A 16,827-nucleotide genomic window follows, 5' to 3' on the forward strand; every position below is an offset into this window, starting at 1 on the left:
GTCTTATCATCCTGTAGGAACAATTTATTCACATTGACTAGGTTTATGTTTCAACTGCTTTCGAAGTTTTTAGAGCAGTCTGTTGATGGTGGGATTACTCAAAATGGCATACTTCCCCCACGGACGAGCCTTACATTTGTACTGTACATTTCCGCATAAGTTAGTCTAAGTGATAATCCCTCAGGTTCCGCAAATCCGTGACTACTTATTTTCATCTGGCTTTAGCTCTCATAACAAACAAATTCATATCATGCGGATAAATTACCCCATTCGACATGAGTTCGATAGCCGACAAGGATAGGTAACTACTAAAAGTAGTAACTTACGTTTGCATTCATTCGCCAACTCCCTGGTGGCTCGAGCCCAGGGACGGTCCAGATAGCCAGGTGCACACTTTTCACAATCGATTCCAGCGGTGTTGTGTTGGCAGTCACACCTCAGAGGTCCCCACTCTCCGGTTTCTTTCCCTGCTGCGTCCACCAAACGGTCGCGAACGCACCGATTCGAGTGCCCGTTACATTTGCATCTCCCGCCGATAGCTAAGTCGGAAAAGGCGAAATGCATCCCCTTATCGGGCATGAATGAGGCAGCGTCGGATTGAAAGTGGTGTCGACTCATTCCCAGTGTGCCTGCTGACATTTTGTTTTTTTCTACCTCGCCAACGCGGAACACTTTCGCTGGTGACAGTAGGTTTGGCGTAAGCAAAAGACCGCTTGCGTCGTGTTGAGTCATATCAGCTAGGTCAGAAAAGCGGGTAAGACTAACTCGAAGATCGGTCATGGTCATCCAATCAACCAAGGCCGCACTCCAGGGTTGACTTGATGGACGCCCAATGGTGGTACTGAATGCAATCACTTTCATTGACCGACCATAGGGCTCATTATCCTCTGAGGATTTGAGTGCCACACAAAGTACCTCTTGAATATTAGCTGCCGATATTTGTGCATTATGTTCATTACTGGTAGGCAGACGAAAAGCGCGGAAGCAATCGGTTGAAAAGTATTGCCATGGGTGCCATGTTTTCCCAAAATCTGAAGACTTGTAAAGCGCTATGGCGTCCGGGAGCTTTCCATATGGTTGCAGTGAGACGTAGTAAACCTCAAAGGTCTTGCCCAAGGAAAGAGTAATATTGATGGTTTGTCCTCGCAACACCGCTCCCGAGACCCAGTAAGTCTCGTTAGCCATTTGGTGACGATCAGTCAGATGATGGGTGGGAAATTTATCTTCACTTGTGCACTGCTCACAACGCCACTGAATGCGACCTGTAGCGTCAGCTTGTTGCTTACAGAACTTTTCCGTTTTGTCGCTCGCTCCACAGGTTGATGTGGCGACCACAGGGGCACCTTCCGCTATATTTGTGAAAGGTGGCATACACTGGGATGCCCGGCCTTCCGAGTGACAAGGCGATCGAACATCCTCGTAAACAACACGAATTTCATCAGACTTGTCCCTTCCGTGATTAGGTGTGCTGGGTGCATCATGAATACTGTCTACTTGAAACACCCAAGCACTCCCCACCGAAAAGCCGTAGAAGCAGAAGAACAGTATTCCTAGTATTCGCATGGCGTGTATCGGTAAACTGCACAGTTGATTTACTCCGTCCGATCGCTTACCGGTTCTTCAACCAGCTCCACACTTCATGCGTCTAGGTGACGCATTCATTTTTGGCTTTCCCACTATGACACTGATCAAGACAGTGATGCCGGTGCCGCAAATCAAAGGGGTCGGGTTGACTTCAATTTGTCAAACAGTGGTCTTTTGACCACTGCGAGAGAAACACACGGACGCACATGTGCGTCCAACATTGTCATCGCACGTGATTGGACGAGGATCGAGGGCGGATGACCGAAACTGAGATTTGGGCAAACCAGAACAAAAGGCGACCACCTATAGTATCACAATGGCGGGAGAACGAACAGCCACGTTCCAAAATTACCCCACGTAAGATGGAGGGACCAGGCAGCGTGATGCAACAACAGCAGATGTGTGAAAAACACGTATATTTTTGTGGTACTCCACCAAAGTTCGAATAACATTTTGGTGAAAGTTATGTTTTAATGATTATTTGTAAAATGTCAGATCGTTTTGTGGAATAAGCTGCTGACGGCAATTTCGTAGCCTTTCGTGGGTCAGTAACACGGTTCTTTCCGTAAGTGAATTGAAACGACACTGCGGTGAAGTCACCTAAGAATAGTGCTTATGAAATTCTGGAAGCGCCACCATAGAGAATACGTAATCAAAGCTTGTCTGGACCTAGGAATTTCCTCATCCTCAGACATACTACCAAAACACTCAACTGCTCCAGGTTCAAAGGTTTTCCAGAGTTTGTTTGTTACATCTGTTGACTCTTCACACCAAGGAGGAGAATAAAATGTTCTTCCCCGATTTTTTCAAGTATTACGGTACGATTCAGAACAGTAGGGTCAAACACTTGCTCCCGCCTTATAAAACGATGTCAAGCTGTGCAAGATAATCATGACTTGTTAGACTCATTTGAGCAGTATAACATATTCCCCCAAGAACAGGGCTGGGAGAAGAAAATCTCTCTAAACAGTATATGGTCACTTGATTGGCTTGGCTTCTGAACATCCCGACAGTTCACAGCTAAATAGAATTTGACTGTTATATCAAATACGATCTCCGCAAAAAGATGCTTGACGTAACATCTGTTTATGCTGTTGTGCGATCTAATGATTTTGTTTGACGATGTGCCTCTAGCACACAGAGCAGTCTTATCCCTCATAATTCTGATACCGTGTTGCGCTCACAACATCAACTCGCAAGTGCTAATCACTTTGTCGAGCCCACACTTCGCACAAACTGCGTCTACCGGATTCATCGTGCAGAATGTCCAGCCAGCCTCCAGAAGGACAAAGGACATGTCCGACTTCTTCCATGAAACCTAAAGGAGTCAAAAAACCTGTTTACTCATCGTACTCCGGACTTCGTACCTCTACCTAAATAGCAGACGCATACTTCCGTCTGGATTCACACTACGCATGAACTGCACTCGCGCCGAGGTACCGGAGATCAACATACATCCAAAATGTGTCAGTCGTGATGATGGAGCCAGCCTCCCGACTACCTAGCTTGCACCTAACTCGCATCATAGTGGACAGAATACAAATGTCGTAAGAGAATATGAACAGTGACGCACTTCAGGTAATAAAATAACAAATGAGGCGAATCCCCGGAGGATGCTCATATCACAGAGCCAACGTGCACTGAATGCATCTGACTAACCATTGACACCAGGAAGATACCAATAAGAAGACGTATTGAAGGACCCAAATATTGCTGCACTTGGCCCATGGTCAATAGATTTCAAAAATCCTTGAAAATTTGTGAACGACGTTCTCGAGGTTTGGAATAAAACATTTTATTCCACTATTCTATTCAACTTTAGACTTTACACAGAAGTGCTGGTGTAACTGTGGATACTACTGATGGGGTAACAGTACCATCCACTGTTACACAGGTAGTGCTGATAACCTGATGCCATTTTATCTGGTTAATCAAACTTAGAAAACAATCCTATTAGACTCTGCTGAATCCGGCACACTTTTCCAACTGGCAAGTGACGAAATCGTTCGAGGATACAGTATGTTTAGTTTGGTCTAAGGGCATTTTAATTTGATATTTGTGCTTGTAGCTGAGATTTCAGGTTTGGCAGTTTGGCCGAATTTTCGAGAGCTTCGACCACATATGCACGTAGCCGTTAACCATTAGTGTGGATTTCCTGTAAAATGTTCTATCAGGTCCGATATGGACACACAAATCCAGGGTGAGTCGAAGTTGAAAGGTGGTGAGGTCAAGATTGGTTGGACATCGGAAGTGGAGTGATTATTATTAGTGAAACGAGTAGCGTGTCAAAGGATTAGTCCGCCTATCCACGTAAGTCGCGTGCACTTGTTGAAGGGGCGGCTAAGAAAGCCTAGGGATTGAATATAAGAACACGGCCATGCATGGTTTGAATCTAACCCTGTCTGTTTAGTGGCTGCAATCTACACACCTCAGCCCTTGCACTTCCTTCAGGAAGTATGGCCTCTTTGCAACAAAATGGCATCGAAAACTGATTCTCACAACTGGTCCTGTCATATGGTCGCGGACGGGCTGACCATTTTCTTAGTGCTGTGGTTTGAGTACCTTGGTAGCACCAATCGTCCCATAATATACAATGAATGGGCCGCATACAGGCTTTCCTACTAGCTTGTTCGACGACAAGAGATTAGACAATCAAAGTTTACGGATTTCTCAAGTCAACAGCAAACAGTTTCAGAATCTTGTTTTCTAGATATTAGACCACCATATTAATCTTACGCCAAAAACAAATGCTCGAATTTCAGGCGCCTGGGACAGCCGCTTCACGTAGGAAAACCAAACCGGACATAAAAGTGTTCCGGCTATCGCACCATTCACGACCGTTACTTAATGAGCCTCATTCACTGCATACAGCAACACGAATATCTGAAGCTGTTCTACCGCTGACGTTCCTGCTTCTTCATTCCTACCCTTTACGTCGTCCCCAGCTTAAAATAAATCGTCCGTAAATTCGTTTGAGCGGTGTAATGCATTCCATAACGACGGTTATGACCAGTTGGAGAAGGAGAGAAATGATGTACCGACTTAAATCATACTTTTATCGCTTCGTTTTTCGAAGGACTTTCACTTCTGATGCATTAAATGAATCTCTTCCAAGTTTTCACGCCAACTGAATTTGTCTTTTTCCACTAAAATGATCTTTCATTCTAACCAGAATTCCAGGCTTATCCGTGCCACTTCTACTGTACAAATGCAGATGCCTATTCTCGGAATTTAAAACAAACATGTCTATTGGCAAGTCAAGTCTATTGGTCAAGTCATTTCATTTTGGAAAAGATACTGAAGTTATCTACTCACTTTCGTATGTCGACGCTAACTTACGTCAAGAAGGCTAGACTCCACCACGTTTTGAGGTTAAATTATCATTCTCAGATCTCAACCCATCGGTACTATCCGGTTCTTTCACTCAAACAAACAAACAGCTCAACTGCACTCGAATTAAAATCACACGTTGATATCCTTAGCTAAACTTATTTGTTGGCTAGAGTAAGTTTTAATAAATCTGTATTTGGTTTACTTTACAACTTCTAATACACACGCAAGTTTGTGGATGGGAATCGCGCGATCAGACTGAGAAATCCCTCTACCCAGGGGAGCTGTTTCATTTTGCTTGGACTCTGAGCTTGCCGGATATACTCTCCAAAAATACTTTTTATAAAGTATCTGACGTTTCTTTATTGATTTTAGGTTAAATAAGCCACCTTAAATTTTGCATAACGTCCCGCGATCCCATGGAATAAATATTTGATAACCCTTTTGGTGTGATCGAATGCATGCGATCGGACAGTACGGTGTGAAAAAAGTGAAAATCATGACAGAAGAAATAGCCAAAAGTTTTCCACGCAGCGGTTGATGAGGTTTACGATATGCATAACATAGAGTCATCAAAATACCTCACACTTGGCTTACCAACCCCCTTTCCGTGTCTATCCTTATCCACTTCCGATCAGTCTCAGTTACCGAGATTCTGTTTCGTGAACTTTATGAACAAATACTGGCCTGCAACATTCATTATTACATTTCTGTTACGTCGTCTATATAATGAGATTCGGCAGGCAAATACAGTGCTTTTTCATTCAAGTTTTTTCGCCTTTTAGGAAAAAGGTGTCATTTTTGATTACAATCTCACTATTTTCCACTGCTAGAGGCTGGATTAAGCAAACACTGTGACGAACCGTATTCCAGTGGTCCCAACCATGGGTAGAAGGGGCACTGTACACCTGTGCTCATACAACCCTCGGTTGAAAACTAATCAACATAGCCCTCTTCCTCCAGACAGGTCACCTTCAGGAGAGGTCACTCCTGAAGCACATCCCAACAGTAAAATCCCTTCCAGGAGAAGCCAGCTCAATAAGGTGTCATCTTTGTGAGATCAATCCATGTTTTTTTCCATGGGGACACTTGTGATACGGTCTTAAGCCGTTCAAATGGGACCGTTGAACGATAACCTTATATCAGATCTGTGCAATTACCACACGCCAATGATTTTCCAAATTTTCGGACCTCAATGCCACTCTCTCTGAATATTTTCTTCTGAGAACCTCGTACATCAACTCACTTAAAGTTGTTTTTTTTTTATCTGTAGTTAGTCCGGATTGATGGACATGAAAGAAACACAGCTTAACCGTCCGGTCTGGACATGGTCGAATCGGTCTCACGCGCGCAAAGTAGCTGCACGCACTTAGATGACCCATGGGATCAGATGTTGACCAGCATTCGCCTGAGGCGAAGTCCCAGGATAAATTATTTTGTCTTCCACAGAATGCGTGTATCTTTCTTTGTGTGTGTGCGTGTGTAGATGGTGAATAACTCCTTACACTTTCATTGCTGTCCAATTTGAGTGTGAACATTGTGTTGTGATTGAGTTCCGCTTGGGCAGCAAAAAGGAAAACACAGGAAGTTGTAACAAAAAAAACACTACTAATGAAATGGCGAAACACTGTGTCGGTTCTTTTGTGTGCAGACTGACTGCAAATTGGAGAACATCGTTTCCACCAGTTGGTGGCTGCTCATCAGTGTGGACTGAGCTTCCATTGAAACTTTCAGACACGTCGCGCGGATTTACTGCACTTCGAGGATGCTCTTTGAAATAAAGAACACATTACAACAGAATCATACCACTGTCGCTTGGGTTAGCTTCATTTTGTCATCCTGTATTTTCTTCCAGTAAAAACTGAACGTGGCCTTGTTTTTGCGCCTTTTACGAACAATGATTGGATACGAACAACAATTGCATGTTCTTGACTTGGTTGTTAGTATACCTAAACCGCCAGATAATGAATTCATACAAATGTAGGCTTTTCTTCGTGTGTGTGTTTCAAGGGTATATGGCCAAGTACCCTCGGGCGGTTTGTGAACGTTATTCGGTAAAATAGGAGCTCCTCAATATTCAATGCCTACTGGGATCGCTTGTTTGATTGTTTGTTGTGGCACCATTCTTATTTCGTGGACAGTAAAGGCGATAGTGAAAGAAACACAAAATTACGGGATAACTTCATTTTGTACACTCCCCGTTGCTGCAAAGTGTTAGAAGGGGATACATTACAGTACGGTTTAGAATGGGACTTACTTCAATGAATTCGTCACGGTCATTGAGCGAATGTGGTACACATGTGCACACTTCAAGTTACTACGCCTACGGATTTGTCTAGCACAATGGACCAACGTGTAGATGGCGTAAGGCTTGTGTAGCACCGAACAGAAGAGTATGAAGTTCAGGTATTGTCCTGATCAGGTAGGTTTCCACTATACCTGGTCGCATCAATATCTCTGGTGGTCCAAAATTTCAAAATTTGCAATCTATTGTCCTTTTTCGGGCTTGAGTGAAAACGGTTTCGTCTGAGATTGCCGAAAGTAGATAGGCAGTATTTTGCCAATTCCTCACTGTTCTCAATAAACAAACTATTATACAGCCATGCCACATACTCCCGTTTACACAAAAATTTGGCTTTAAGCAAAGGCGCAAGTGAGTCCCGGCTGAATCTTTCCTTTGTAATGTTCTTGAACCAAATGTGCTAAACAAAGGCCCCTTCAAGTGTGTGTAACGCATTCACCCGAAAAATACCAAAAACGAGGGGTTTAACTGGCATTTAGTGGAGCTTTTCGTTAGAACCAAACTGGTATGAAAATCGGGTTATTTGGGAAACTCCGTACAATTTTGGTTCAAGAGGTGGGACTAAAGTTCGTGAGTGCCTATTAAACAATGCTTTGTAAGACCTATTCGAATGAGTTTATTATCTCCACCTAGCTAAATCCCGATACGCTAAAACGTTGGAAACCATAACTGGACGAATGAGTACGCTGGGCTAAAAGGGTCTTTGGGAGTCCGTGGAGCTAAGATATGTGAGAACTGGAAACCTGAGTGGAGTAAATTCGGTCTGAAAAAAGACCTGGCAGAGGGGTGTTTGATGCACGAATAATATGTTTCTCCACCACCGTGGTACCGCCCGGTAAAAGTTTCGGAAATTCCGCCAATATTGTTTTGTACTTGAACACGTAGCCTGGTATATTTAGAAAATCAGCCTCAGTCAATTTATACAGGTTCCATGTGGCGATATTTTGGTTCTTCTTTAGCTCTAATAGTACTTTGTGCAATTTTTGTCACAGGGAAGTACAAAAAGTATTCAGGGCGATAAGATTTGCTGTAGACCGTTCCGTGTTTTCATCGGACGGGTATAGACCCCTAAATTGGCCAAATAGTCGCTGGAGTCTCCTTTTGTGGCGGAATTTCAAATTACGACCTATCGATGGCTCTTTTAAGTGAAATCAACTTAGGTTTACGTCCGAAAAAGACCAAAGTCACTCAAGGACTCAGCATATCCGGAGTTTTCCCAAATTTATCGCACCATGTTGCACGTGTGCGGTTCACTGTGATGTGGTAGTGGCTGATAAATGTAATTCGACGTACATTTGCTAGGCTATTCAAACTCGGCATAAAATGAATCCGTGCTTTGATAGCCATAACAATAGAGCTTTCAATGCACCGGGATAACACACACAGAGGGGGTCAATGTTTTCTGTGGCCACTTGTAATTTGGCACGGCGTAGAAGGCTTTTAGTTCTGCTCCCAAAAATGAGTAGGCAAGGCTACAAATCAGGTGCTGTTGGTATTTTATAACTACACCTTGCCCGCATGATGAGGAAATAGTAAAATGGTCTCTCTGCGTATGCTTACAGGGAAGCTTATGAAGCATGTATCTGCATGTAGCCTATTTCCTCGCTGTGAAACAGGCTCGAGTAATTAATTGGGATTACTCGAGCACATTAACCCCCTTGCAATGCGTAATGCCCCCTCGGCCTCACTTATGTGAATACTTCGTGGCTTACTGCATCTTACAGATGGTTTTCCTGGACAGTGATTAACTCTTTCTCAATTACTGAATCCTACAATGAAGTTGGTAAGATGTTCGTACATAATCTGGAAGCTTGCTTATCTCGTAAACATAATGTCATACTGCTTTTTATGAGCAGAAGGTAGATTCATAGGTATGATGTATCAGTTTAAGTATAACCTTACCATCAGACTCTCCCTCCCTCTCTGTTACTCTCATTATAAAATATGACCAACATCGAAGGATCAATAAGAGAAACCTGGATGACTCAAGAGATACTGAGACGTAGTCCGATGAATGCCTCGATACAGGTACTGCTTTCGGATGAAGTAATGATGTCTAGTATCGCATACAAGAATCACGCAGCGATTGCTGCAAACATTACACGCAAACGCAAGATCAGGCTGAACACCAATCCGATACATATTCGACAAAGCCAAAGAAAAAGGAAAAACAAGACCCCGCGTTGCTGTAATTCACTGAAAAACTCACCAACAAACATAATGCGATCAACCGGGTCTAATAAACACTGAATAAGGAAGAACCCTAGAAGTACGTATAGTCAAACTGCACAGGAGATACATGTACAGAAGGCCGATCTAAATCGAAGAATTATTCCATTTTACCAGACTATACGTCCACGTGTGTTCCCATGAATTTTAAATACCGTGTATTAGCTCTGACGGAAGTGGGCCTAACGAAGCCAGTGCACGAGTCTCAAAGACCAGAATTGTTTTCTCTATATACACAACTTGTGCTAGCTACAGGTGCATCACTGAGCCTCAAGAGTCATGTCTATCAGGCTACAGTAAGCACTGCGTTGTCGTATGGTTGCGAAACATGGCCCCCATGAACGGATGGTTCGAGATGTGTTTTGGTTTCTGACCACCGATAACTCAGAAGTCTTGCTGGTCGCACCGGAACTAGAAAACGTGTGGTTGGTTGTGTAGCAAGTACTCCAGTCGCAGGTAACATCCAGCAACATCAACTGCGGTGGTTCAGGTGCTGCGCATCCCGAAACATTCTCTACCGAGGCGAGTTGTCCGCCATACTTACCTCACAATGGAGAAAACAGCAAGGCAGACAACGTATGGTTTGGCAGAAGGGTCTGAAAGGGACTACGGAGACTTTAAACGTCGCTGCGGTCTGTTTTCCAGGATAAGGTCTCTGTGACCTTCCCTACGCTTGCCCGAAGATTAGCAAGAAATGGCAGCCACTCTTAGTCATTATCGCCTGAGCTGTTAGTTTTTTTTCAGATTGCCCGTTCGAACGCTTGGGTGGGTAAGCACATCAGAGTGCTTGCGATAGGTGCCTCCCTCATCCACTGTTTGCTCTTCATTCACTTTAGGGATTTAAGTATGACTTTGTGTTGGAACGGCAGTCAATTATCAGTGTCAACGCTGATGTCACCTTTGATGATGGTAATAATAATAATAATAATAATAATAATAATAATAATGTATACACACTCACCTGATACACCGAAAAAAAACAAAGTGAACACTGAATGAAGAACGACGTAAAAATGAATGCGGATAATAGACTGCAGAAAATCGTTCTTTACAGCGACCCACGTCAAACAGGGAAGTGCAGTCAGTCACTAAAATCTCAAGAAAATCAGGTAGCAACACAAAATGAGGAACAAATCAAGTGAGGAAGCTATTAGAAATAGAGGTCAATGTAGTAGTTAAGCCAATTCATACAGAGAACACCACCCCGAGTCACAAACAGACAATTCAGATTAAAAGGAAATACGTTCCGGCTAGCAAAGCATACTGATAAATATCAAATACCACATAATGATAAGCATGTAACGAGGAAGTACGACACAACTGTGTATTGCTTACACCTCATTGTGGTGAAATGTTTGAAAGCTAATTACCAAGCTCCAAGAATAGACCAACAGTTTTTTGCCCAGGATAGTCTTTCAATGAACTCGAGAATGTGCTGAATCCCGGTTACATGATCGTCACTATTTTATCTTGCCACATCAAATGCAGAGGTTGAATTTACCTGGGTCCGGAATGCACTTTCCGTCGACCGATGTGAAGGAACCGGGTTAAAAAAACTTCTAGATATGTAATCAACGTGAACAAAGTTGTCCATGGAAAACAGTGGGTATCACCAAGTTAGCTGACCAATTTATTCACCGATTACCCACACGTTTTGTCTTGCGCCAAACATGTCGTTCTCTGGTCATACTAAATCCGATAGGAATGTCCGTGTTCAGAAAGGAATTTCATGCTCACACTGATGTTCACTTAATACTGAACACAGGAAACAATGGTATAACTGGGATAGCAATGGCACGCATCTGCATGGTCTGTAGCACATATACCCTTTGGTCCGATCCGCCAATAAAGCCTGGCTTTACAGCACACTGCAGCACAACTTTCTGGACCAACACAACTCTCCTACCTCCATTCATCCAGTCGATCGAAATTTTGTACGTCTTCCAGTTAGTATTGTGGAGGCGGCCAAAGCTCCAAGTCGGCACACCCTTGCAAATTCTTCCGCGTCTGAAGCAAAAAATGTCAACTCCGTTTGTTTTTCTCACAAAGTAAATTTCAGCTGAAAATGTGATCTTTTTCAGTGATCATTTTTTAGGTTTGATGTAAATTACACCCTACAGAAGGTGTAACAAACGTAAATTGTTGTCAAAAAATACACATCTGACAATCAAAATTTGCCATAAAGTATATGGCAAATGTGTAAGTACATCTGAAGTGATATCTGGTCAGGTGCTTCACCTGCTGGCATCTCGCCAAAACTTAAGATGTCTTCCTCAAGATTATGGTAAGTGGGACCCATCAAAACAGCCCTTCATAAAGTTCAGACAATCAGTCGGACTTTGTCATCGTGATGCCCAGGTGTGCCTAACCAGGTTGAGTCAAAACATGGCGCAACTACCGACCCACGAGTTTCAAGCACAGTGTGACCACATAGGTCAGTAACCCCTAAAATTTTGTTCTTGATTTTCTGATATTCCGTTGGGTGGAGGCTGAGCTGTTCATCTTCTAGTCCCGCTGCTGAATCTCCAAGAACAGTCCTTCAGTATCACTCACTGGCTGGACTGAGCGTGATTATTGCTTTGTCGTTCCTTGTGACATATTCAAGTATGGTGAAAATTCACATCACGCTTTCATCGCTTTTCGCATAATGAGATTACAACCAAGCTTCTTCCCATTATCCACAATTGGCCAGTGCGTGACCGCTAATAATTTAGAGCGAACATTTTAAAAGTACGGGTTTACTTGTAACGCAGTGTAAGCAAATGGCCCTTGCAGATTTGGCGGCACAGATGCGTACGACTTGTGTACGACCCCTGAACCTACACTGGCAGGAAATCCATGCATGTGTCCATCTGGTTTAAACACCCGTTTCTTATTTCAAGAATAAGATGTCGTCATTGACAACATGACATCAGCGTTCAATATTGATGCCTTCCTGCCATGATAATTTATTTATTTGAAAGCTCTGTTTTAAGGGAAAGAATGAAAGCGGACTAACCTATCACCATCATCCCGAGGTGCCTACATCACCAGACACACATTCAGACATTATGGATAGAAACTGAATGCCACTGACATCGGTTAGCAGCCATATATTGCAGCGTCTCCAACCAGGTGCACTGAGGATCACACGGTCCTCATCCTAACTCACATCGTACCACGGTGTAGCCTCCGCGACCCATTGAGCTACACTGTGGATTGACATGCGACAACCGCAGAGCTTCCACACCAGGTTGGCCAATGGTTAGGCGTCTGAGGAACAGTCTCCTGGTCTTCCATGTTGGGGGTTTGAACATGTGTGGCGACTTGTTCCGTGAAATCGATAGTGTAGTCGCAGTTCCCGTCAAACACCACTTACTTTTGGCTTTTGAACCACAATTTATGGTTGAGGATTCTAATCGTATTCCCGTCTAGGTGTGGGCGCTCTGGCAGTATCCTAGCTCACGTACAACACTGATTTGCACATCCGCAAAGTACAGCAGTGAAGCATCAGTGTTGAACACTGATGTCGTGCGGTCCAAGATGATGGAGATCATGGTCCCCATCCTGGAAAGTGATTAGCACCGACACCACCTAAGCGTTTCGCAATCTCTATCTGCTCGTCTGAGAGATCAAGAGCTGGGCACTACTCTGCTCCCGTCATTCTGAATCGGGCAAGAGAAACAGTACTTCGGCAAACGATGGTTCATTGTGCGCAGTAACCAACGCAGAATCCCCGTTGCGCTTCCGAAAACTGGCTTTCTAATTACCTCGTTACGAATTCGCCGGCACGCGAGCTACGGCTATGGAACACCTGTAAATGTTTCAGTTTCGTCGCTCAGACAGGCAAAGTCTCACAGCCATACAACAAAACAGCCCCCACTGTAGCCTGACATACACGTCCTTCGAGATTCAGGAATATACCGCTCTGACATCATGGGTGTCTCAAACTATCAAACGTGACCCGTACTCACAGTCGAGTGCCTCTCTCTCTCTCTCTCTCTCTGGATTGTAAGCAGCTCTTTCAGTTACCACGTGTGCATGAGCTTGAGTTTACAAATTGTGAGTAAAAACTGGGTGCGAAAGAGAAGAGCAACGTGTTCAATTTATCCAAAAGCACTTTCACCTTCTCCACTTCCATTACCATTTCCACGAACTTCTGGGGCATTCCTTGATGGACAAGCGTGTCAAGGAGAACAAACCGGTCAACCGAGTCCTGGAAATCCAGGAATACTAAAATTGTGGGCTGCTCGTACGCATGATACTGTTCTAGCACCCGACGAAGTTTGAAGGCTTGATCAATGTAACCCCCACGAGGCCGGAATCCCTCTCGCTGTCCTCGAGTTGATGTTTCACGAGCCGGCATAAGGTGACGAAGCACCAGTTACACCAACAGTGTCGTTACAACCGGAGTCAAGCTGATCTCTCAGTGGTTACCACACTCACTACGAGCTTATTTTTTGGAAGACAGCAATAGACTGGAAGTTTATTTCTTGGTGAACGTTGTTAAGATTGGAATGATCGAGTGACACGCAGTTCAGTGTGTCCAGAGCATCACTGACTACAGTAACAAGGACTAAAACAACTTCCAGTGGAAATATCGTACCCTACGTTGTGCTTCGGACACTGATAGACGTGGTTCCAAATCTCGCCTAAATAACCAAAGCACTTCCATGTGCACACCAATCTTCATTGACTTTAGCGAATGGTGGTCGGTGAAATCCAAGGTGCATTTTATAGCTGATTCATTCTGATCCATAGGCACTGACCTAAGGTCTCTAGTCTGTCTCAAGAATTCGAAACCGTTAGTGGGTAACGGGTAATTAGTAGTCACAATTTCGTGACAAGCAAACCAAGAAGGGCCTCCTACGTGGAGCGTAACTACATTTTTCTGCAGTTTTATATTAAGTTTGTTTCCCTCTATAAACGCACAAAGGAAATAGTTAACCTAACAGAACCCCTCTTTGGGTTGTGCGAGGATTTTTAAGCACACCACGTGGACACGGCTTTGTAAGGTCAACCCAGGCCGAAAGTTCTCCTAAAAATCCACATGGATGTCAGAACGAAAAAATCCGATACCACACATTTATGTTTCGTTTGAGATGTCAGTCGACAAGCCAGTCAAAACCGTATTGCGTGGTGTTACATCCCGTCCAAGTGCCAGTTACTAACACTGCTGTTTAGGCGCCCATAGCTGATTGGCGCAGTCTTTAATTACCAAGCGAGCGAGTCGTTTTAGAGATTCGCAAGGTATGCAAATTTCCTTGTTGCCAACATTAATAAAACAGCTGTGATGGTTCCGTTTTCCGGGGATAGGATGACTTCATGCGTGGGTTGAAGGTCGTCCATAATACCGTTATTGTGTACTGGTGTTATTTTCAAACCGATGTCTTCATCATGAAAAATTAGGTTCCATGAAGGATTTTCTCACACGTTGACTCAAACCGGGCTTCGAATTGACCAACTTATGTGAACTGCATTAATATCTTGAGTCGAGTTACGTTGAAACCCGAAATCAATGATAAAGACATCAATGACACTGGTTCCACTCAACATAACGTTCTGATGGGAGGCAAGCTTGAATATAGTGACCGTTTCCATGGAAAGAATGCTCTCTACGAATCCGTCTATATATAATGAAGCAATCACAGTGGTTTCGTTAACCGTAGTTCTTATATAATTTTAGTCCCATTCATTGACTCGTTTTAGCTATTTCTAAGTGTCTTTTTTACCTTCAAGCTTCTTTTTTAACTGTGGAACTACCAGACAAGTGAATGCAGCAAACTGAACATCAATTTCATTCACAAAGCACCACTTTGAACCGAATATCAAGTGCAAAGTTAACATGGACAGCCTGCCACCAAAACAGCACACGCATTCAACAGAAAAGTCCAATATGGGGTTCAAAACTGTAGTAGGAAAACACATCCATATCAAGGGTTCCGACTGACAAAATTCATGAGTACGAACTTATATATATATATATATTTAGCCAACATAAACACCAATATATCATTTAGGATATTTTGACCGCATTGTAGACCTTTGAAGGCAGGCAAGTAGCCACAACTCGAGCACTACTCTATTCCACCGAATGCAATATGAGGTGGTACATTCAGTTGAAGAATACCACAGAGAAAAGATTCAGTCGCGATTCGGTCAAGCTTCGATTTAACACCAACTGGATTTGCAAGTCGGTGCATTCTGCAAATTGCGATCAGTTTGGTGTTAAAGCAGAACATAAGGTTGACGGAAACCAGGTGACGACGCTCATCTGATGAATCCAAAGAAGAGTGGAAGCGGTCTACCTACTTCGTTAGCTCAGAATCTTCATGATCAGCATGTAGCAAGAACATACACCTCAACATCTTGAATGTCATTTACATCTCCGTCAATACCAAAGCGACCTTCTCTTCTGTTTCTTCGTCATAAGAAGGGTCGGCCATTCTGGAACGCCGCCATACCATGTAACGCCTCCGGGTGTAGCTCCTTTTATGCACCTGATGTTTCTTTCACTCCTAAAAAATAGGATAAAATGTAATACTTTGTGTTTATACCAGACTAAAGCAGTTTCGCGTAGCTCCTTATTACACGAAGCCTCTCAGAAATGCTTGATGACTATTGAAACGTCCCGAATTCTCAATAAATGAACCTCAAGTAAGGTAAGAAAGGCTTCTCACTGTCTCCGGCGATTTAGTCAATCCCCACGATATTCCTTCCGGTCCAGCCAAAGGGTTTGATGAATAGAAGATTTTAAAAGGTAGATAGGGTCAGCTTTACCGCAGTGGATAAGGCAGCTGTCGAGCTTTACACAATAGTAACCAAATAAGTAATATTGTGTTCAACTCAGCTTCAAAAAATTCCACATTTAATCCATAAACTCTGACTGTGGACACGCAACAATATTCACCATCCTCTAGTCAGTCATGATCGCCGAATAAAGTTTGCTTTAAGTTAGTTCCGCCTCACGGCTGATCTGATGGGGCACCAAGTCTAGCACCGAGTAAGGTAGTGAAGTGCCACCATCTAAACTAATGTTGCTGTCTGATGATTATGGTGGTGATACTAATGCACCATTTCTGACAGTCTTCTTAGACAACACAGAACTTTATCAGATTCCTGTACAAGATATTTGAAAGTGCCAAGCGAAAAGGTTGGAACAAGGAACGGGTTGAAAAGAATGACGTTCACCAACTCGCTTTACGCGTAGCAAAAGTCCACCCAGCAACGCACTGAGGGCGCCACCTCGATTGGTGATGAAATGTTTGCTAGATAACTTTCATGCTTGGTAAACCGATCAACGGCCATTCGATCCCTATCAAACGGTAAAGTGGCTCGAAACACCATTCATCAGATCACCGTGATATCTTCCCCTACAGGCGTATAGTGATGGCTCTTTTCTT

At 43.5% G+C, this 16,827-nt stretch overlaps 2 protein-coding genes across 2 annotated transcripts in view; one reads left to right on the top strand and one right to left on the bottom strand.

Moving 5' to 3' along the window:
* Window positions 1-1,693, bottom strand: part of T265_04595 (hypothetical protein) — a gene marked incomplete at both ends in the record, with an annotated part of 90,207 nt that extends 88,514 nt beyond the window's left edge. The window contains one exon of the mRNA XM_009169370.1: window positions 262-1,693. Within this exon, the coding sequence (XP_009167634.1) occupies window positions 262-1,563 (1,302 nt within the window). The remainder of the gene's footprint in view (window positions 1-261) is intronic.
* Window positions 1-16,827, top strand: part of T265_04597 (hypothetical protein) — a gene marked incomplete at both ends in the record, with an annotated part of 107,152 nt that overhangs the window by 69,173 nt on the left and 21,152 nt on the right. The gene's annotated exons all lie outside the window — the stretch shown is intronic.

This window comes from Opisthorchis viverrini, assembly GCF_000715545.1.
Source record: "Opisthorchis viverrini unplaced genomic scaffold opera_v5_77, whole genome shotgun sequence".
Lineage (NCBI taxonomy): Eukaryota > Metazoa > Platyhelminthes > Trematoda > Opisthorchiida > Opisthorchiidae > Opisthorchis > Opisthorchis viverrini.